Source organism: Oncorhynchus nerka, linkage group LG9a (genome assembly GCF_034236695.1).
Source record: "Oncorhynchus nerka isolate Pitt River linkage group LG9a, Oner_Uvic_2.0, whole genome shotgun sequence".
NCBI classification, from domain to species: domain Eukaryota; kingdom Metazoa; phylum Chordata; class Actinopteri; order Salmoniformes; family Salmonidae; genus Oncorhynchus; species Oncorhynchus nerka.
In genome coordinates, this window is record NC_088404.1 from 21541644 (window position 1) to 21566139 (window position 24496).

The 24496-nt window shown below is 41.7% G+C and overlaps 1 protein-coding gene across 2 annotated transcripts in view; it reads right to left on the minus strand.

Moving 5' to 3' along the window:
• The window catches only part of LOC115134039 (engulfment and cell motility protein 3-like), a 63204-nt gene that overhangs the window by 6423 nt on the left and 32285 nt on the right, over nt 1-24496 (minus strand). For both annotated transcript variants that reach the window (XM_029667583.2, XM_065022411.1), the window contains 5 exons: nt 20979-21115; nt 6164-6327; nt 852-964; nt 554-658; nt 326-405 (listed from right to left, as the gene is read on the minus strand). In XM_029667583.2, coding sequence (XP_029523443.1) covers nt 326-405; nt 554-658; nt 852-964; nt 6164-6327; nt 20979-21115 — 599 coding nt within the window. The remainder of the gene's footprint in view (nt 1-325; nt 406-553; nt 659-851; nt 965-6163; nt 6328-20978; nt 21116-24496) is intronic.

The window sequence follows — 24496 nt, forward strand, 5'->3', positions numbered from 1 at the left end:
CTGTACATAGTGTGAAAGAGGAAATTAGCTGTAGGGCTAAAGGTGTGTTCAGGGGACGTTGTCAGTAGGGGCAGTGGTAGCCAATGCTTATGGGGGGCGGGGTCTAGCGGGCAAGTGAGCCGGCAACTGGAGGGTTGCTTTGATCAATATCTCAGTTTCCACCTTCTGCTGATGTTCAATTTAACCCCCTAAATTTCTCATTGGCTGCTGCGCTGCCCTCTGCTCCTGCCTCTCCAACCATGTGTGTGTAGGTGTATATATCGGGGGAGGGGGTTGGATAAAAGCAGAAGACACATATCCATTCCTTTTATCTTATCGTACAAACCTTGGTCTGTTTGCCCTTATTCTCCTTCATGTGAGGGCAGTCTTTCCCTGTCAGCAGTGCTTTGATATCTGCAACAGGAACTGAGAGAGGAAAATAGGAAAAGCATGTTTAGCGGCACACTTCAGCATTGAACACAGAGCCAATGACAAGAGGGTGATGTCAAAGGAGTGTCAAGGCTACAATGGAAGGTTACAGTCACTCATAGTGTTGCTGTTGTTAAAAACTCACTCTTTTCCTGGAGACTCTCAATGGGGGGTGTTTCTGTGTCCTCCTCCACATCGCCAAAGTGCAGGACTTTGTGATTGGGTGACAAACGACAGTACCACAACTTATCTGAAATGACCAATAATAACAAATCATCAGCATGATTAAAGAAAGGGCATCTGTCTCTTCATCTCCCATCCTTCATTTGTCTCCCTATTTTTCACTGGGGGTTGGGCTCTCCTGGTAGCTTCCCCTTTTACTTTTCTCTCTCTTTCTAATGTAAATGCCTGTCCACCCCTCACAGAGGTGCTCAGAGTCTCACCCTGTCTTCGTCGACTGCTGATCTTGCGGAAGAGTGTTCCCTGACACAGGCGGTTCAGTCTCTGCTGGCGAATCAGCTCCAACAGCTCAGGTTTCAGACGCTCCTTCAGCTCTCTGCAGGGGCAGAGACAAAGAAAGAGTCACACACACTGCAAGTAGGGGAGAGCCAGGGTGAAAGTACTACGGGTCTAAAGTAATGCACTCAATTTCTCAGATAAGATAGAAGCTAGAATGACGTAGTGAAGTCAGTATGTTCCTAATGCATAGGACGAGCTCTCTGCAAAAAAAAACAAAGTCCTACAATGTTTCGCCGAGCTATGGCTAAGCATGAATAGTCAATGAAAATGGTGAGAAACATATCCTTCTACATTCCCATTAAAGTGAGACGAGAAAAGGATGGTTAATACAGCTATTATGTCATCCATTTTAGTCTGATTAATATTGTAAGGCAAAATATTGTGGTTGCACAACATTGTGATGTTGATGCATAGTTAATTAATTATTCAAATCGACACAAACATAAAATTATGGCTGATAGTACATTTGTTGAACGTAACGAGCATTACAAACCAGAAACATGGAGATAAGACAGATATTGTGCGCTTCTCGCAAACTGTTACTTCCGTTCCAAGGCTGTTACTCCTGCCCCGCCGGCAGGTACAAAAGTAACATTGCGGTAGTTCTGTTCTCTGTCTATTTAATTTCAACTCATTTACCCTAGAAATTAAATTACAGTTACTAATGGCAGAGGAGATATATACGTTGTTTGTCATAAAATATGGTCTCTCTAGCTCTATCGATCACTGAGTATTTAGGAAGAAAACTGTGTTACTTTTGTCCCAGTTCTCCCATACCCATAACACACTTAACATCATTCTATTCATTTCAATGAGCTTTATTTGACCTGATACTGATAAGTGAGTATCTTGCATTGCTAAAGCAAGGACAGAATATAGCAACACCCCTGATTTCATAGGGGTTGAAAGCATTCTGGACCAGAGAAGAATGGTGGTCATTCATTTACACTTGCATACTGGTCAGATGAAGCAAATGCTAAACAGAACTATTTTGCTAGCACAAACTGGAATATGTTCCGGGATTCTTCCGATGGCATTGAGTACACCACATCAGTCACAGGCTTCATCAACAAGTGCATCGATGACGTCGTCCGAACAGTGACCGTACGTACATATCCCAACCAGAAACCATGGATTACAGGCAACATCCACACTGAGCTAAACATCCAGACAGCGTCCCATACTACTGTGTGTTGTCCAATCAAGTGTGCTATTTAAATCACTTCACAAAACTCAGCCAATCAAAGTGAATGTTTACAATGCATGTTAGGAGACTGATGTTGTCAGAGAGAGAGACAGCGAGAGACGCAAAAGCAGAAGCGAGGGGAGAACTTATAGAATGGCATGCGAAAAAGTCAGGAAAGTCGATCCAGAAAATGTATCTTTCTTAGAGGAGTGGACAGACAAATATGCATTTATCCTTCCCGCAGCGAGTGTCAAATCACTCTGCCTGATATGTTCAGAGACCGTGGCTCTAATGAAACGTGTCAAAGTGAAGCGCCACTACGTGACAAATCACAGATCTTTTGAGCAAACATATCCACATCAGTCTGAGGTGAGGGCACGCAAAATAAATGAACTCAAAGCCCAGTATGATCGGTCCTCTTCCATGCATTCACTGCCCAACAACGTGCAAATGAATGTTCACAAAAGATTGCTTGGATTTTGGGTCAACACCAAAAGCCATTTACTGACAGGGGAGTGGTGATGGAGTGCATGAATGCTGTTGCTGAAACTTTACTTGATGGTAAACAAAAAGACGAGCTGTGTGAAAAGATCAAGCAAATCCCACTGTCACATAAAACATCAGCAAGAAAGAGTGAAATACTAACAGAGGATGTATTAACACAGCTTGATGAAGCTATTCAGAGTGCACCATGCAGAGCATAGCATAACCTACTGATGTGAGTGATAAGGCCCAGCTTCTGGTGTATGTTAGATTTTACCACACAGAGAAGAAGGAATTCTGTGAAGACCTGTTAGGTGTAACACCACTCGAGACACATACAAGAGGAAAGGACACATACACAAAGCCATAAAGGAGAAGTTGAGAAAGAGGGGGATAGATCTAAAACAATTGGTCTCTATCACCTCAGACGGGGCCCCTGTCATGACAGGAAGAAAGAGAGGAGCTGTGGCACGGCTGAAAGAGGACAACCCTGAATTCACTGCTTACCACTGCATTCATCAGTCTGTCCTGTGCACCAATCTATCAGAAGAGTATGCTGAACTGATGAATACAATGATGAAACTCATCAACTTCCTCAGGGCATCCTCATCTCATCAACATCGCCTGCTGAGAGAATTCCTGAAAGGAGTTGAGGCAAATGCAAATGACCAACTGCTGCACAACAATGTAAGATGGCTCAGTAAAGGCAGGGTGTTGGAACGCTTTTGGTCCATTCGAAAGGAAATAACAGCTTTCCTAGTACAGCTCAGGAGTCAGAAGGCAACATAGTTTTCACTATTTTTGCAAGACAAGAGCTAAATGGATATTGTTGCTTTTTTGGTAGACATCACATCACACCTTAATGAGCTCAACGTGAGACTACAGGGAAAGAACAATTCAGTTTGTGATTTGATAACATCTGTCTGGTCCTTCCAGAGGAAACTGGAAGTGTTCAAGGAAGATCTTCAAGGAAACTGTGCACACTTCCCAAAAGTCCAGGAACAGATTCAGGGTGAGAGAGATGTTTCTCCTCATGTTGAATTCATAGATAAGCTGATAGGAAACTTCAGAAATCGCTTTGACAGCTTCAGCCTTGGACAGCAGCTCCTTCTTCTAATTGAGAATCAATTCCTCATCATAGATGTCAGGGGATTTTTAAAGGAGGTGACAAAGACCTTCAAGTGGGCACATGCTGGATCTCTACAGATGGAACTGATTGATCTGCAAGCAAATGTTGCACTGCGAGAGCACTTTCAACTAACTGATCATGACCCTTTCTGGCTGCAGACTGTGTCTGAGACTGTTTTCCCTGGTCTAACCAAAGTATCACTACACACCTTGACCATGTTTGGCTCCACATACAGTTGTGAGTCTTCTATCTCCACTATGAACATCATTAAAAATAAGTACCATTCTAGACTCACCAATGAGCACCTACATATGTGCATAAGAATGGCACTGACTCCATTCCAGCCAAGGTTCAAATACTGGCAGGGCAAGCAAAAGCTAATTTCTCTCACTAAAGAAGAGATATGGAGAAGTGAAGTGTGAGAGAGAAGGAAAGATGAATATTAAACCTGTGGTTTCTTATTTGTTCAAAAATCAAAGCACTTTTTTCAGAAACAGGCACTAGATGAAGATGCAGTCTTGTTTAACTTGAAATAAGAACATTTGTGATAGGCCTACTTTTATTTATGATTTGGCTGCATATTTATTTTTACCTCATGTTTAATGTGTCTGCATTGAAAATGTGCAATAAATATTGTTGAAATGTTATTGAAATTAGGTACTGTGTTTATTAGCTATACATATTCAAGAACTACATATGCCCCCAAATGACTGTATAGTTGACTGTATGAGGTGACTGTATAGTTCCCTTAAGGATAAGCACCTTTAGTAAATCCGCTTTCTCTGTGAGAGCTTCCCATGTCTGGAATACACTGCCATCAGACACACATAACTGCACCACCTATCACACTTTCACAAAATGTATGAATACATGGCTAAAGGTCAATCAGATTTGTGATCATAATCCCTAGCTGTGTGTTGCCGCTTTCCATGTTGTCTGTTGTCTGTAGCTTGTGAGGTGTGGAAACACTTTGTTGCTTTTATGAATTTTGTCTTGTTGCTTTTTGTCCTATGTTGCTCTGTCTGTATGCTACGTCTTGCTTGTCCTATGTTGCTCTGCATGTGCTCACTGCTCAATGATTGTCTATATTGTAATTGTTTTTAATAACCTGCCCAGGGACTGCGGTTGAAAATTAGCCGACTGGCTAAAACCGGCACTTTTACTGAAACGTTGATTAATGTGCACTGTCCCTGTAAAAATAAAATAAACTCAAACTCAAATCATAGCGCATGTTAGACATTTTAATGGTTTGGACCTTTGGGGGGAGAAAATGTTAGTCACTGGGCCTCTTTGAATTCTAATTGTGCACCCCTGGCCTTTATGGTGGAAGTCAGAGAGCTGGTCGTGTGGTGCCAGGACAACAACCTCTCCTTCAAAGTGATCAAGACAAAGGAGATGATTGTGGACTACAGGAAAAGGAGGACCGAGCACACCCCCCCTTCTCATCGACGGGGCTGTAGTGGAGCAGGTTGAGAGTTCCTTGGTGTCCACATCACCAACAAACTATCATGGTCCAAACACACTAAGACAGTCGTGAAGAGGGCACAACAAAGCCTATTCCCCCTCTGAAGACTGAAAAGATTTGGCATGGGTCCTCAGATCCTCAAAAGGTTCTATAGCTGCAACATCGAGAGCATCCTGACTGGTTGCATCACTGCCTGGTATGGCAACTGCTCGGCCTCTGACCGCAAGGCACTGCAGAGGGTAGTGCGTACGGCGCAGTACATCACTGGGGCCAAGCTTCCTGCCATCTAGGACCTCTATACCAGGCGGTGAGAGGAATGCCCTAAAAATTGTAAAAGACAACCCTAGTCATAGACTGTTCTCTCTGCTACCACATGGCAAGCAGTACCGGAGCGCCAAGTCTAGGTCCGAAAGGCTTCTTAACAGCTTCTACCTCCAAGCCATAAGACTCCTGAACATCTAATCACCCCCCCCCCCCCCCCCCCCCCTTACGCTGCTGCTACTCTCTGTTTATTATCTATGCATAGTCACTTTAATAACTCTACCTACATGTACATATTACCTCATTTATCTCAATGTGCCCTCGCACATTGTATCTGTACCGTACCGGTACCCCCTGTATACAGCCACGCTATTGTTATTTTACTGCTGCTGTTTCATTATTTGTTACTTTTTTACTTATCTATTTTTAACTTATCAGTTATTTTTCTCTAATGTTTTAAAGCATTGTTGGTTAAGGTTTTAAAGCATTGTTGTATTCGGTGCATGTGACAAATACAATTTGATTTGATTTGATTTTGATACACACTGAAGTATACACACATACACACACTACGGGGGCTGATCGCTGCCCTCTAGAGGCCTTTGGGGGAAGTACAGGCTGACAAGGGGTTGTGTGTGTGTGTGTGTCATAGAGAGAGTGAGAGAGCGAGATAGAGAGAAGAAAATTCTGCTCAAACAGTTAAAGGACTCACAATACAGGCGGGGCGAGGGTCTCCTCTTGGTGCAGCCGCTCTGTCTGGCGTAGTTTGAGGATCTCACTGTAGTTCAGAGCATTCACCTTGTTCTTAAACAGCTCCAGAGACGTGGGCTTGCTGGACAGAGTCCTAGTGATCTGCTCACGCACAACCTGCATTACCTAAAGATGTACAGAGAGAGTCAACAATGATTATTTAAATGGAAAAAATACCAGCTATGTTATGGCTGTAGAAATGGTTTCTCTGGTGGGTTACACTATTCAAACGTATGCAGTACTGTATATCATAATTTATGTATGTTTGAATATATTTCAGTAGCTAGCCATTTGAGTGAATATGGGTATGAGTTGAGAGAGAGCTGGACACAGTGATGCTTACACAAGGCTTTACACACCTTTTAGATAAAACTATGCTAAATAAATTCACGTCACCAAATAATTGATTAAAACACACTGTTTTGCAGCGAAGGTCAACAGTAACCTTAACAACATTCTGTATGGTAGCACCATGGGGTAGCCGGAGGACAGCTAGTTTCCGTCCTCCTCTGGGTACATTGACTTCAATACAAAATCTAGGAGGCTCATGGTTCTCACCCCCTTCCATAGACTTACACAGTAATTATGACAGCTTCTGGAGGACTGACATGTTGTCCAACCAATCAAATGATCAGAGAATTAATCTAGTACTGAAAGCATAAGCTACAGCTAGCTAGCCTAGTTTTGAACAAATACTTTTATTCAAAAAAGAAAGAGAAGCGAGAGAGAGCTAGCTATATTTTGTTGTATTATATTTATTTACACTTATCTAGTGAATGCAGCTAGCTAGTTTAGCCTATTCAAACACCCAGCTCAAACAGAGAGGGATGCTATGTTACCTAGCTGGCTATGGTTATCCAACATTGGAACCTTTCCAAGTAAGCTTTTGATTGTATTAATGTATTGCCACCGGGGCCTGCCGGTGTAACTGCATAACATGCTTGCCGATCGTACACTGTACTGCATGATTGTGGCGAGTTTACTAAGGTGTTAGTTCTAGTAGCTATGTTGACTATGACATTAGCTCATTTGGTGACAATGATGTAGGCTGTGTGTAGCGGTTAGCGGTTGTGATATGAAGGTTTGGCTTGGAAAGCTTTTTTAGCCTGGTCACAGACAGCTGATGTGTTGTACATTGAAGTCCACAAGTGAAGGGAAAAGGTGAGAGGAGGAATATACAATGAGCAAAGTGTACATGCTGTTTGTATGTGGCTGCTATGAAAGTGAACTGTGTTTGCGTGTGGTCATGGGTGTATTCTTCCCCCAATTCTGTTGAAAAACGTTTCTTAAACGGAACGAAACAGGGATAAACATACCTGAATTTGTCCAATAGAAACTGTAGTTTGCCACTGTTGGACTAATGATTACACTCTAGGGCCTAGATCAACTAGATGCAGGCAAGAGTGTGCAATGCAGTATTGAATGTGTCACTGTCTGTCACCTTGATTACTCAAATTCTTCTCTCAACCTGTGCACCTACCTTGTAAACTTTCATTCATAGGCTAGGTTGTAGCAACATCATGATGGGTATAGGGAACATGTTGAGTATCATGTAGTAGCCTAAAACTATCAATGTCACATGTATCTGGGTGAATGGAATATGAATGACAGTCATCCAATATGCTTTAATAGAAATAAGGCCAAGCTCATAAAAAAATGATCATCCTCCATCATCTTAAATGGCACCGACCGCCGCTGGTGTGTGTCTGTATGTGAGAGAGGAAAATCTATGTTTCTCTCTACCATTGTGGCCACAGTTTAAAAATTCATTAAAGAAATCTATGAGAACACACCAAACCCAACACAATTGAATTCAATCTCCCTCTTTCCTCCCCTCCTCTGTCTCACTCACTTTATCTTCATCTCTCTTCCTCTCAGCGTGTCCCTACTTGGAATGTGTCTCAACACTGCTCTTGACCCCAAGCAGCCGTCGCCATGGGAATGTCATTTTTCTGTGCGTCATGGTAACCTGCCCTCTCAAAAGCTCCACAGCACCACAGTATGGAGCCCTTTTATGAAATAATGTGTACAGATATGTGAAGGGCACAATAACCATGACCCATGAAGGATGACAGGCTCTAAGTTACAGTGTCTATAGAGACCCCAGTATCTATGGAGTAAGAAGCAAGGAGCAAACAGTGTATAGCAATGGGGAACTCATCATCTATCTGCTGTGCATACAGTACTCATGAGGCACATAGTTGTATTTGTCAGCAGCAAGTCTATTGGACCAATTCATCCCAATGCCTGTCGTGCTGATGTTAAATCCAAAATAATCAAGCCTCAATAACAGAAATGAAAGGAAATAGAATGCAACACCTGTAACAAAATACATAAAAACAATATAACTTTACAACCAGTGACCGTTAAACAAATATCCTGTGTTAAACACAGAACTGGACAAGGCTACACTACAACACAGCAACTACTGTACATTACATACACAGCACTTTATGGTATAGTAATCACACAATTCTAAAATCATATTTTTTTTTAAAGCCCAGAATTGTACTAATATGTGATAGCCATGTAATATAATATGTATTATAAACTGGGTGGTTCGAGCCCTGAATGCTGATTGGCTGACAGCTGTGGTATATGAGACCGTATACCACGGGTATGACGAATCATTTCATTTTACTTCTCTAATTACGTTGGAAACCAGTTTATAATAGCAATAAGGCACCTCGGGGGTTCTAAGGGCTGTGTCCAGGCACTCCAGATTTGGTCGTGCATATGAACAGTCCTTAGCCATGGTATATTGGCCATATATCACACCTCCTCAGGCCTTATTACTTAATGAATCCATGTAGGCACAAAAATATCTTTATAACAACACATCCAAGGACAATGGCACTAAAACTGTAACCGAAATTCAGACAGTAATTTTATATTCTGATAAATACTTGAACAAAACAAAGCTATAATTGACACCTTGCTTAAATGCCCCCAAGCTCCACCCTGTGTAACAACATTATCCACATTCTGTGTACATACCACCTATAAATGATAAATTAACAAAAATACAGTATCTCACCTCCATAGTGTGTCCTTCAAGTACAACCCAGAGGCCAACAATGTTAGTTCCAGGGTCAAGAGAGAGAGAAATGGAGATATGAGAGGAGAGAAATGGAGGAGAGGACAGCCGAGGGGGGAATAAGAGAGAGTAGCACCTTTATGGCATCATAGTCCAGAGCTAAGGTTATTTTGTAAACACATAGTCACAAACACTCCCGTCCGGTGCCTCTCTCCCTGCCGTCACTCCTCTGGTTTAGCCAATAGAAAGAGAACCCTAGTACAGGAGACTGTTACCTCAGCCATAGTGAGGAGCATCTGTCTCTGTTCCCTTACTACCCAGCAGTGTGTGTGTGCACGGGAAAAGTGTGTGTGTGTGTGTGTGGTGGGGGGGTCGTCACACACACATACACACAGAGCTAGTTGGAGGCCCCCAGCTGGCAGCAGCGTGTTGCCGGTAGCGATTAACGGCTGAAATCGACAGCACAGTTAGGGGTTTATTGGAGAGAAGGGGGAGAGAGAGAAAGAGATGGAGAGACAGGGTTTGTGATTGAATGAGAAGAGAAACAGCGAGACTGCAACAGAGCGGTAGAGGATGAGAGGTGAGTCTGAGGTACATGGTAGTAAAAGCCAAATATAGACTCTCATTATGGCTTGTTGACAGTCTAACTGAGGTGTTGAATTTGCTCCTGTGAGACAAGCATGGACGGGACAGACACCAGTCACTCTTCAAGCAGTAAACAACACATTCGCTCAGCACCAGTAGTCTGCATTCATTCCCTTAATATTTCTCATCAGACCTAACAAGTAGCTGACTAAAGGGTGAACTAATCTAAAGCGGAGAGAAGAATAACACAAGCAACATAGGAAGATGCCTTAATTTTGTATCCCCCCTCTCTCTGTCTCTCTTTCTAACATGGGTGACCACTGTCCATCTCTCCATTGTCGGCGTCCAGAGGTTTTTCTCTTGTGTAATTACTGCTGATGGAAACAAGCGATTGTGTGGGGCCTTTATCCCTTGCTATGATTCTGCTATGGAGCAGGATTCTCTTTGTGCTTCTAATGCCCCATTGTCCCTGCCCCACGGGACTGTGGAAGGGAGTTGTGGGCACAAGCTGTGCAACACAATGACACAAGGTGTCACGTCCTGACCTTAGTTCCTTTTTTATGTCTCTATTTTAGTTTGGTCAGGGTGTGAGTTGGGGTGGGCATTCTATGTTTTTGCTCTATGTGTGTGTCATAGTTCTATGTGTTTGGCCTGGTATGGTTCCCAATCAGAGGCAGCTGTCAATCGTTGTCTCTGATTGAGAACCATACTTAGGCAGTCTGTTTTCCCACTATGGTTTGTGGGTAGTTGTTTTCTGTGTCTGTGTTTCACCATACAGAACTGTTTCGATTTTCATTGTTTCACTTTGGTTATTTTGTATTTCAGTGTTCAGTTATATTTCATTAAAATGGACACTTACCACGCTGCGTTTTGGTCCGATCTTTCATACTCCTCAGATGAAGAAGATCGTTACACAAGGTTAGGGACTTATGACCAAAATATAGTACCCAACATCCAATGTGGACCAAACTTCTTCATACGAATGAGTAAGACATGAGGAATCCCCAAAATTGTCAAAAAACGCCCATGTACCCCCACACCAAGTAGTATGAAGCTGTGGCTTGGAGTATTGCTTCTCCATACTACAGTGGCAAGAAAAAGTATGTGAACCCTTTGGAAATACCTGGATTTCTGCATAAACGGGTCATAAAATTTGATCTGATCTTCATCTAAGTCACAACAATAGACAAACACATTGTGCTTAAACTAATTGCACACAAACTATTGTATTTTTCTTGTCTACATAAAATACATACTTTAAACACTCACAGTGTAGGTTGGAAAAAGTATGTAAGGCTAATGACTTCTCCAAAAGCTAATTGGAGTCAGGAGTCAGCTAACCTGGAGTACAATCAATGAGACGAGATGTTGGTTAGAGCTGCCCTGACCTATAAAAAACGCTCACAAAATTTGAGTTTGCTACTCACAAGAAGCATTGCCTGATGTGAACCATGCCTCAAACAAAGGAGATCTCAGAAGACCTAAGATTAAGAATTCTTGACTTGCAAAATCTGGAAAGGGTTACAAAAGTATCTTTAAAAGCCTTGATGTTGATCAGTCCACAGTAAGACAAATTGTCTATAAATGGAGAAAGTTAGCACTGTTACTACTCTCCCTAGGAGTGACCGTCCTGCAAAGATGACTGCAAGGGGGGTGATGATGTGGCAGGTGGCAGCATGGTAGGCACAGCTTGTCCCATGAATTAATCACAAAAAAATAGCTGATAACTACGAAACAAACATTCTGGATACTATAGTGAATCTGGAACTATTTATTGATCAGCATTTTGATATGCTCGAAAAAGAAACGGATACATCGAATCGAACAAGAGAAGATCTTTCTTCGAGTTCTGCGAGCCAAACGGGAGGAAAGCTGCCTTCAAAAATTCCAAACTTAACATTGGAGGGGGATGTTTTTATAACTATGTCTCCAGAAGATAGAGCATTGCTTACAAGCATGAGCGATCAGTTAACAAAAACTGGATCTATTGCCTGGGCTACTGGGGGAGGTTGAGGCTTTAAAAACAGGAATGGATTACAGTAATAAAAATATGGAAGAAATACGAGCGGAAAATAAAATATTGAAAATATTGGACTCCCTAAAAGACACTACAGAGAGGCTACGGTATGATAATAAAACAATGAAAGCAGAATTACTTGATCTAAAGTGCAGAAGTAGGATAAATAATATTGTTATAATGGGAATAAAGGAGGATGAAAACTAAATCTATCAGTCAACGGAGGAAAAAGTCAGTGTTCATGAAAAGTAATCTCAAGATGACGGACCAACATGTGGAAACAATTGATTTTCAAAGGGCTCACCGTTTTGGTGGAAGAACAGAGGGAAGGCCCTGTCCGATCGTAGCTATGCTAACCCACTACGAAATGAAAATTGCCTTCTTACAACAGGGTAGGGAATTGAAGAACTCCCCATTCTCTATTAATGAACAATTTCCTCATGAAATAGTGGAGAGACGACGTGCCCTGTACCCCACTTTCAAAAGGCTCTGAGCAGAGAAGCAGAATGTTTGTCTAGTGGTCGATAAATTACATGTAAATAATCAAATGTTCAAGGACTGGAAGATTACAACGTGGCTGTGAGTGTAGCTACCTCCTGTTGAAGTAGTCCCCAATACATATTTGCACTGCATTACACAGTACAAATATGGATTTATTGTTTTTTTACAACAACAACAAACATGTTTCATGCACTATGGAACCGTGGACTATGTGGACTTAAAATAAGGTTGGATTTATGGTAATGCAGAATGGGTATGATGAACTTATCATTTTTCTATCTAGGCAATATGGAACTTTGAACTATATGGACGTAATATCAAGTTTTGATTTAGGGGAAGGCGGGGATGGGTAAGGCTGACCTTTTTTTTCTTTATGATTTTTTATGTATTTAATTTGAAGATTGTACATTAGAAATATCAAGGTCGTTTTTTGTTTGTTCAATAACATACAGTTGAAGTAGGAAGTTTACATACACCAAAATCAGTTTTTCACAGTTCCTGACATTTAATCCTAGAAAAAATTCCCTGTCTTAGGTCAGTTAGGATCACCACTTTATTTTAAGAATGTGAAATGTCAGAATAATAGTAGAGAGAAAGATTTATTTCAGCTTTTATTTCTTTCATCACATTCCCAGTGGGTCAGAAGTTTACATACGCTCAATTAGTATTTGGTAGCATTGCCTTTAAATTGATTAACTTGGGTCAAACGTTTTGGGTAGCCTTCCACAAGCTCCCCACAATAAGTTGGGTGAATTTTGGCCCATTCCTCCTGACAGAGCTGGTGTAACTGAGTCAGGTTTGTAGGCCTCCTTGCTCGCACGCATTTTTTCAGTTCTGCCCACAAATTTTCTATAGGATTGAGGTCAGGGCTTTGTGATGGACACTCCAATACCTTGACTTCAATACCTCAACAATACCTTGTTGTCCGTAAGCCATGTTGCCACAACTTTGGAAGTATCCTTGAGGTAATTTTCTATTTGGAAGACCCATTCGCTACCAAGATTTAACTTGACTGATGTCTTGAGATGTTGCTTCAATATATACACATAATTTTTCAACCCCATGATGCCATCTATTTTGTGAAGTGCACCAGTCCCTGCTGCAGCAAAGCACCCCAACAACATGATGCTGCCACCCCCGTGCTTCATGGTTGGGATGGTGTTCTTTGGCTTGCAAGCCTCCCCCTTTTTCCTCCAAACATAACGATGGTCATTATGGCCAAATAGTTCTATTTTTGTTTCATCAGATCAGAGGACATTTCTCCAAAAAGTACGATCTTTGTCCCCATGTGCAGTTGCAAACCGTAGTCTGGCTTTTTTGTGGCGGTTTTGGAGCAGTGGCTTCTTCCTTGCTGAGCGGCCTTTCAGGTTATGTCGATATAGGACTCATTTTACTGTGGATATAGATACTTTTGTACCTGTTTCCTCCAGCATCTTAACAAGGTCCTTTGCTGTTGTTCTGGGATTGATTTGCACTTTTCGCACCAAAGTACATTCATCTCTAGGAGACAGAACGCGTCTCCTTCCTGAGCGGTATGACGGCTGCGTGGTCCCATGGTGTTTATACTTGCCTCCTATTTTTTGTACAGATGAACATGGTACCTTCAGGCGTTTGGAAATTGCTCCCAAGGACGAACCAGACTTGTGGAGGTCTACAATTATTTTTCTGAGGTCTTGGCTGATTTCGTTTGATTTTCCCATGATGTCAAGCAAAGAGGCACTGAGTTTGAAGGTAGGCCTTGAAATACATCCACAGGTACACCTCCAATTGACTCACATGATGTCAATTAGCCTAACAGAAGCTTCTAAAGCCATGCATAATTTCCTGCAATTTTCCAAACTGTTTAAAGGCACAGTCAATTTAGTGTATGTAAACTTCTGACCCAATGGAATTGTGAAACAGTGAATTATAAGTGAAATAATCTGTTGTTGGAAAAATTACTTGTGTCATGCACAAAGTAGATGTCCTAACCGACTTGCCAAAACTAAAGTTTGTTAACAAGAAATTTGTGGAGTGGTTGAAAAACTAGTTTTAATGACTCCAACCTAAGTGTATATGTAAACTTCCGACTTCAACTGTATGTCCTAATTGCAGAGGTTGGGTATAATATGGCTTAAAAGCTGTTATATAGTGCCGCCCTTGTTCGCCAATGTGAATCAGAAGGATTAGCTTTTAAAATAAAACTTTATAAATATGAATAGATGTATTATAGGGCTAGGATAAAGGATTATATCATTTACATTTCTGCCTAGGTTCTCAATTGGAATAGGCCTATACGATACTAAACTATACTAAAGTAATTGGTATTAACCTTTTACATTTAAAAAATAAATCTCAAAAGAAAAAATGTAAAGGATGATTATTCTTCTGATACACACTGGCGAATGGATGGATTAGATATTGTCAACAGGGTTGTTGTCTCTAGTGTGTGTGTGGGCTGGTTAACACTGGGATAAAGTGATTAAAGTTAACGGTAGAACTATCACAATAATTGGCTTATGGAAGCACTTCTCTAAGCGAGAGAAAAGTATATTATATATTTCTATATAAGCTATTTATGCTACCTTTTATATTCTTGATCCTAATGATATAGCAACCTGCCCGCTTGACCCTATCCCCTCCTCTCTTCTCCAGACCATCTCCGGTGACCTTCTCCCTTACCTCACCTCGCTCATCAACTCATCCCTGACCGCTGGCTACGTCCCTCCCGTCTTCAAGAGAGCGAGAGTTGCACCCCTTCTGAAAAAACCTACACTCGATCCCTCCGATGTCAACAACTACAGACCAGTATCCCTTCTTTCTTTTCTCTCCAAAACTCTTGAACGTGCCGTCCTTGGCCAGCTCTCCCGCTATCTCTCTCAGAATGACCTTCTTGATCCAAATCAGTCAGGTTTCAAGACTAGTCATTCAACTGAGACTGCTCTTCTCTGTATCACGGAGGAGCTCCGCACTGCTAAAGCTAACTCTCTCTCCTCTGCTCTCATCCTTCTAGACCTATCGGCTGCCTTCGATACTGTGAACCATCAGATCCTCCTCTCCACCCTCTCCGAGTTGGGCATCTCCGGCGCGGCCCACGCTTGGATTGCGTCCTACCTGACAGGTCGCTCCTACCAGGTGGCGTGGCGAGAATCCGTCTCCTCACCACGTGCTCTCACCACTGGTGTCCCCAGGGCTCTGTTCTAGGCCCTCTCCTATTCTCGCTATACACCAAGTCACTTGGCTCTGTCATAACCTCACATGGTCTCTCCTATCATTGCTATGCAGACGACACACAATTAATCTTCTCCTTTCCCCCTTCTGACGACCAGGTGGCGAATCGCATCTCTGCATGTCTGGCAGACATATCAGTGTGGATGACGGATCATCACCTCAAGCTGAACCTCGGCAAGACGGAGCTGCTCTTCCTCCCGGGAAGGACTGCCCGTTCCATGATCTCGCCATCACGGTTGACAACTCCATTGTGTCCTCGTCCCAGAGCGCTAAGAACCTTGGCGTGATCCTGGACAACACCCTGTCGTTCTCAAATAACATCAAGGCGGTGGCCCGTTCCTGTAGGTTCATGCTCTACAACATCCGCAGAGTACGACCCTGCCTCACACAGGAAGCGGCGCAGGTCCTAATCCAGGCACTTGTCATCTCCCGTCTGGATTACTGCAACTCGCTGTTGGCTGGGCTCCCTGCCTGTGCCATTAAACCCCTACAACTCATCCAGAACGCCGCAGCCCGTCTGGTGTTCAACCTTCCCAAGTTCTCTCACGTCACCCCGCTCCTCCGCTCTCTCCACTGGCTTCCAGTTGAAGCTCGCATCCGCTACAAGACCATGGTGCTTGCCTACGGAGCTGTGAGGGGAACGGCACCTCAGTACCTCCAGGCTCTGATCAGGCCCTACACCCAAACAAGGGCACTGCGTTCATCCACCTCTGGCCTGCTCGCCTCCCTACCACTGAGGAAGTACAGTTCCCGCTCAGCCCAGTCAAAACTGTTCGCTGCTCTGGCCCCCCAATGGTGGAACAAACTCCCTCACGACGCCAGGACAGCGGAGTCAATCACCACCTTCCGGAGACACCTGAAACCCCACCTCTTTAAGGAATACCTAGGATAGGATAAAGTAATCCTTCTCACCCTCCCCCCCCCCCTTAAAAGACCTAGATGCACTATTGTAAAGTGGCTGTTCCACTGGATGTCATAAGGTGAAAGCACCAATTTGTAAGTCGCTCTGGATAAGAGCGTCTGCTAAATGACTTAAATGGTGTAAAACAGCCAAGGTGATAGAGCAATGACCCTGGAATAAAAAAACATAATGTATAGGGTGGAGAGAGGGTTGTGTCACGACTTCCACCGAAAGTGGCTCCTCTCCCTGTTCGGGCGGTGCTCGGCAGTCGTCGTCGACGGCCTACTAGCTGCAACCGATCCATTTTTCCTTTTTGATTGTGTCTGTCTGTATTGTTTACACCTGTGTCCTGTTAGTTGATTTCGGTGGGTTTATTTACAGTACCTCCGCTGCCTGTTAGTCTGTGCGGGATTGTTTTGCTGTGGTTACTGTGTTAGGGATGTGTGTCTGCACCACAGGTTTTTTTCTTTCACACGGCAGTTGTACCGGTTTGGTATGTGTGTAGGAGTAGAGGTTTCTCCCCCGTGGGTATCGTTTATTTTCCCTGTGTGTGGCGACCTCGTTTGGGCGTATCCCCCCCCCATGATGTTGTTGAGTTGGGACTTTCGGAAATAAACTATTGTGCCACTGGGACTTCCTTGCTCTCCTGCTCTTGATTCCTGCACCTCCCTCCTTCAAGGAGGCACATAACAGGTTGGTTTTACAGGTTTACTCGCTCTGGATTGTCAGTACTGCATGTGTTCTTGGCTGTTGTGCGTGGCTGTGCCGGAATAAGGGAGTGCCTGGGGTCGTCTTGAGATATATTTAGGTTGTTTTCTCTTCTTTGTTTCAATTTATATTTTATTTTTTACCAACAATTGAATCCAATGAACTGAGCAGGCTGGGCTGACATGCTTATAGCCTTGCTAGGACTTTCAAATATGAGCATGCTGTTAGATGTGTGCTGTTATTATTCATATTAATACTATCTATTATTGTTACTACTTTTTCTGACTGTTTTCCATGTTATTTGGTTAGTTCTCTTAGGCATCCTCATAGATAATTATGTTATCATAGGATTGCCCATATTTCCCTCTGGCCAACACCAATTGGAGGCCAAGGATTTGCCTTAGGACGCAAAGGTGTGTCATGAGTCAGGGAGATGGTCTGATGGTCTTAGTGACAACAGACCTAGATATGCGGGGAGGTTTTAGTGGGTGGAATATTAGGACAATTGGAGGTTTACAAAGTAGCATCTACAGTATGCTTAACAGTGCAAATTATTATGGTACAGCTACAGTGGGGCAAAAAAGTATTTAGTCAGCCACCAATTGTGCAAGTTCTCCCAATTTAAAAGATGAGAGAGGCCTGTAATTTTCATCATAGGTACAATTCAACTATGACAATGATCCCAAACACACCGCCCGGGCAATGAAGGAGTGGCTTCGTAAGAAGCATTTCAAGGTCCTGGAGTGGCCTAGCCAGTCTCCAGATCTCAACCCCATAGAAAATCTTTGGAGGGAGTTGAAAGTCCATGTTGCCCAGCAACAGCCCCAAAACATCACTGCTCTAGAGGAGATCTGCATGGAGGAATGGGCCAAAATACCAGCAACAGTGTATGAAAACCTTGTGAAGACTTACAGAAAACGTTTGACCTCTGTCATTGCCAACAAAGGGTATATAACAAAGTATTGAGTTAAACTTTTGTTATTGACCAAATACTTATTTTCCACCATAATTTGCAAATAAATTCATTAAATATCCTACAATGTGATTTTCTGGATTTTTTTTCTCATTTTGTCTGTCATAGTTGAAGTGTACCTATGATGAACATTACAGGCCTCTCTCATCTTTTAAATTGGGAGAACTTGCACAATTGGTGGCTGACTAAATACTTTTTTGCCCCACTGTATATGGACACTTAATCATCATGGTGCTTTATAATGGTACGTTTACAAACATTGGTTGTGGTAAGTATAATTGAAACTTGGGTATCATTATGGTAAGTGGGGAAATAAGTATAGCAAGATATAATTGTAATGGCTCAGCAGATCATAAAAAATAATATACATTTTTACATGGTTAAAAGAGAAAGAATATAATATATATTGTCTACAGGAAACTCATTCTACAAAAATAGATCGGGTTGGGTGGAAAAAGTACTGGGAGGGAGAATGTATATTTTTGTCATGGTCAAAGAAACTCAAAAGGAGTGATTATACTAATTAATACACATTCTGGTCCGATTGTGCAAACTGTGCAAACAGATCCTCAAGGAAGATGGATTATTTTAAATATGCTATTGGACCAAAAACAGATCTGGCTAAATCATCTATATGGGCCAAATAATGATGATCCACAACTTTTTGGAAAATATATAGAATATTATAATTGAGCTCACAAGCAACATGGTGGAGGGGTAAATTATATATATATATATATTTGCAAATGTAAAAATCCCAAATATTTTTTTTTTATATTAATTAACACAAAAAAAAGATGACTGCAAAAGCTCAGAGGCAGAATGCTCACTGAGGTTAAGAAGAATCCTAGAGTGTCAGCTAAAGACTTACAGAAATCTCTAGAACATGCTATCATCTCTGTTGACGAGTCTACGATACATAAAACACTAAACAAGAATGGTGTTCAGGAAGGACATCACAGAAGAAGCCACTGCTGTCCAAAAAAAACACTGCACGTCTGAAGTTTGCAAAAGAGCACCTGGATGTTCCAGGTGCGCTACTGACAAAATATTCTGTGGACAGATTAAACTAAAGTTGGGTTGTTTGGAAGGAACACACAACACTATGTGTGGAGAAAAAAATCCACAGCACAACAACATCAAAACCTCATCCCAACTGTAATGTATGGTGGAGGGAGCATCATGGTTTGGGGCTGTTTTGCTGCCTCAGGGCCTGGACAGCTTACTATCATCAATAGAAAAATGAATTCCCAAGTTTATCAAGACATTTTGCAGGAGAATATAAGGCTATCTGTCCGCCAATTGAAGCTCAACAGAAGTTGGGTGATGCAACAGGACAATGACCCAAAACACAGAAGTATATCAACAACAGAATGGCTTCAACAGAAGAAAAAATGCCTTCTGGAGTGGCCCAGTCAGAGTCCTGACCTCAACCCGATTGAGATGCTGTGGCATGACCTCAAGAGAGCGGTTCACACCAGACATCCCAAGAATATTGCTGAACTGAAACAGTTTGTAAAGAGGAATGGTCCAAAACTCCTCTTGACTGTTGTGCAGGTCTGATCCGCAACTACAGAAAATGTTTGTTTGAGGTTATTGCTGCCAAAGGAGGGTCAAGCAGTTATTAAATCCAAGGGTTCACATACTTTTCCCACCCTGCACTGTGAATGTTTACATGGTGTGTTCAATAAAGACATGAAAACGCATAATTGTTTGTGTGTTATTAGTTTTAGCAGACTGTGTTTGTCTATTGTTGTGACTTAGATGAAGATCAGATCAAATGTCATGACCAATTTATGCAAAAATCCAGGTAAATTAAAAAAATAAAAATTGAACTTTTCAGAGAAATTAGTCATTGAAGTCGCTTGTATTATTTACCATAAAGTAGTGTGAAAGTATCAGGTTTTGACCACTAGATGCCACAGTTCATGCTATACTTTGGGTAGAAAACCAATAGATTTGGCTCATTATGAAAATATATTTTGTGGTCATCCTCTTAATTCAAGCTAGTCCTCTATGAAAGCAAATCAGTTTGGCCTTCTTTTACGCTTAATCTGTGGCTAGGAAATGTCAGATGTTGGGTACTATATTTGTTGAATATGATCTGAATCCTATAAATTAAAATGGCCCATTTGGGTGCAATCAATTAGCTTAATTTCTCATATATAAAATAACATTTCAACAAAATAATGTTTCAGGAATGACAATCTTACCTGTTTCTAACTACAGAAACAATTTAAGAACAATCTGAGATGGTGGGTGTCATGGCTTGCTCAAATGACATGGAATGACTCCTTTGTAAAATATGGCCCTGTTGTGAGGCTGTTTTGTTGTTGTTGAGTGTTCTTGAATGGTTCTGTCTGAGGGAGCCCAGTGCAGTTAGTATTAGAAAGGAGATGGCCATCACCTAGGGATGGTTATTGGGAAATAAAAACGCTTCAAAGGCTATAGCTCTACATCCGTGTCTACCATCTAGACTTTGACTAATCAATGTTCCGTTCTAACATTTCCGTCTGACTAATATACCCCAGCGGGTTGCCTGTCACTGTCCTGTATACTGTTCTTGGATACTGTAGTGGCTTATGGTGGCTCATAGGACACAGGGCGCTTGTTATTGTTTTCAGTGTAGTGTATGCAGTCAAATAGACAGTGTCCACTCCAGATGCCATGGACTGCTTTGAAGTTAGATTTTCTAAATTAGATTACTGCTTTGCCACACAAATTCTTACTATCTAAGAAGCGGTTGCTTGTACTCATAGATGAAAGTTAGATATGGGGAAAGAGTGAGAAAAAAGTTGCTGTGAGACACAGACAGGTGTATGATGGGTAACACAGGCTGTGTTACCTTGTCAAAGTCCTCCTGCGTGGCTCTCATCTCCTTCCAGGTCTTGTTGATCAGCTGGATGCAGACGCAGAAAAGCTCCTCTAGCAGCCGGTCCTGAGAGAAGAAGATGGGGTGGTAGTTTGAACCAGTCTCTGAGGCTAGGGGAGAGAGAGCGAGAGGAACAATATGAGACCTTTAAGAAACGTTCATTTTAGTTTTTTGTTGCAAAATGTTTTTAAATGTTTTCCGTTGCAAACCCTAATGAACACAGCCCTGTATCAGCATACCTTTATAGAGCTACACATAGCTTCAGTATATTCTTAATCAGTAGTTTAAGATATACTGTATACTGTACACATATACATATACATAAGGGTTTTCTTTATTCTTACTATTTTCTACATTGTAGAATAATAGTGAAGACATCAAAACTATGAAATAACACATATGGATTCATGTAGTAATCAGAAAAGTGTTAAACAAATCAAAACATATTTTATATTCTTCAAAGTAGCCCCCCTTTGGCTTGATGAAAGCTTTGCACACTCTTGGCATTCTCTCAACCAGATTCATGAGGTCGTCACCTGGAATGCATTTCAATTAACAGGTGTGCCTTGTTAACCTTTTTGGGATAGAGGGCAGCATTTTCACTTTTGGATGAATAGCATGCCCATAGTGAACTGCCTCCTACTCTGTCCCAGATGCTAATATATGCATATTATTATTATTATTGGATAGAAAACACTCTAAAGTTTCTAAAACTCTTTGTATGATGTCTGTGAGTATAACAGAACTCATATGGCAGGCGAAAACCTGAGAAAAATCCAACCAGGAAGTGGGATATCTGAGGGTTGTAGTTTTTCAAAGCTTGGCCTACCGAATACACAGTGTCTATGGAGTCAAGTTGCACTTCCTACGGCTTCCACTAGATGTCAACCATCTTTAGAAACTGGTTTGAGGATTCTACGATAAAGGAGGGGCTCATGAGACCTGTTTGAGTCAGTGGTCTGGCAGAGTATCTCAGGCTCGTGACGTGCGCTCCCGACAGAGTTAGCTCTTGTCCCAGTGCTTTTCTTCAGACATAGGAATTCAACGGTTGGAAGCTTATGGACGTTTTATGTTAAAAACATCCTAAAGATTGATTCCATACATCGTTTGACTTGTTTCTACGACCTGTAACGGAACTTTTCGAGTTTTTGTCTGGACGAAGTGCTCGCGCCTCATGAAGATGGATTACTGGGCTGAACACGCTACCAACAAGTGGCTATTTGGACATAAATGATGTACTTTATTAAACTTTATGGAACAAATCAGTCATTTATTGTCGAACTGGGATTCCTGGGAGTGCCTTCTGATGAAGATCATCAAAGGTAAGTGAATATTTATAGTGTTATTTCTAACTTCTGTTGACTCCAAAATGGCGGATATTTCTCTAGCTGGATTGGGCTCTGAGCGCCATTCTCAGATTATGCTTTTTCCATAAAGTTTTTGGGAAATATGACACAGCGGTTGGCTATTACCTAACATAATCATATGTTGTGCTTTCACTGTAAAGCATTTTTTAAATCGGACACGATGGGTAGATTAACAAGATGTTTATCTTTCATTTGCTGTATTGGACTTGTTAATGTGTGAAAGTTATATATTTCAAAAAAATATTTTTGAATTTCGCGCACTGCCTTTCCAGCGGAATGTTGTCGAGGGGTTCTGTTCTGCTAGTGGAACGCCTGCGCTAGAAAGGTTAAAAGTTCAAAAGTGGAATTTATTTCCTTCTTAATACGTTTGAACCAGTCAGTTGTGACAAGCTAGGGGTGGTATACAGAAGATACCCCTATTTGGTAAAAGACCAAGTACATATTATGGCAAGAACAGCTCAAATAATCAATGAAAGTGCAGTCGCAAAAACCATCAAGTGCTATGATGAAACTGGCTCTCATGAGGACCGCCACAGGAAAGGAAGACCCAGAGTTACCTATGCTGCAGAGGATAAATTCATTACAGTCACCAACATCAGAAATTGCAGCCCAAATAAATGCTTCACAGAGTTCAAGTAACAGACACATCTCCACATCAACTGTTCAGAGGAGACTGTGTGAATCAAGCCTTCATTCAACACTCTACTAAAGGACAACAACAAGAAGAAGAGACGTGCTTCGGCCAAGAAACACGAGCAATGGAAAATATTTTAACCTTTATTTAACTAGGCAAGTCAGTTAATTAAGAACAAATTCTTAATTACAATGAGGGCCTACTCCGGCCTATTCACAATGAGGGCCTACTCATCTGTCCTTTGGTCTGATGAGTCCGAATTTGAGATTTTTGATTCGAACCGTTTGTGAGTCGCAGAGTAGGTGGTTCCCACCGTGAAGCATTGGAGGAGTAGGTGTATTGGTGTGGGGGTGCTTTGCTGGCAATCCTAAAGATTGATTCTATACATTGTTTGACATGTTTCTATGGACTGTAACAGAACTTTTTGACTTTTCATCTGCTCGCGCCTCATGAATTTGGATTACTGGGCTAAACGCGTGAACAAAAAGGAGGTATTTGGACATAAATTATGGACTTTATCGAACAAATCAAACATTTATTGTGGAACTGGGATTCCTGGGAGTGCATTCTGATGAAGATCATCAAAGATAAGTGAATATTTATAATGCTATTTCTGACTTTGTTGACTCCACAACATGGTGGATATCTGTATGGCTTGCTTTGTTGTCTGAGCGCTGTACTCAGATTATTGCATGGTGTGCTTTTTCGGTAAAGCTTTTTTGAAATCTGACACAGTGGTTGCATGAAGGAGAAGTGGATCTAAAATGCTACACATAACACTTGTATCTTTTAGCAATGTTTATTATGAGTATTTCTGTAAATTGATGTGGCTCTCTGCGAAATCACCGGATGTTTTGGAACTGCTGAACGTAACGCGCCAATGTAAACTGAGATTTTTTTATATAAATATGAACTTTATCAAACAAAACATACATGTATTGTGTAACATGAAGTCCTATGAGTGTCATCTGATGAAGATCATCAAAGGTTAGTGATTAATTTTATCTCTATTTCTGCTTTTTATGACTCCTCTCTTTGGCTGGAAAATGGCTGTGTTTTTCTGTGACTAGGTACTGACCTAACATAATCGTTTGGTGTGCTTTTGTCATAAAGCCTTTTTGAAAACAGACACTGTGGCTGGATATACAACACGTTTATATTTAAAATGGTGTGAAATACTTGTATGTTTGAGGAATTTGAATTATGGGATTTCTGTTGTTTTGAATTTGGCGCCCTGCACTTTCACTGACTGTTGTTGAGGTGGGACGCTACCGTCCCGAATATCCCAGAGAGGTTAACAAATAGTTACCCAACACACGTCCAGACTGTGTAAGGGCTAGTTGACCAAGAAGGAGAGTGATGGAGTGCCGCATCAGATGACCTGTCTCCACAATGACCCGACCTCAACTCAATTGAGATGTTTTGGGATGAGTTGGAGTGAAGGAAAAGCAGCCAACAAGTGCTCAGCATATGTGGGAACTCCTTCAAGA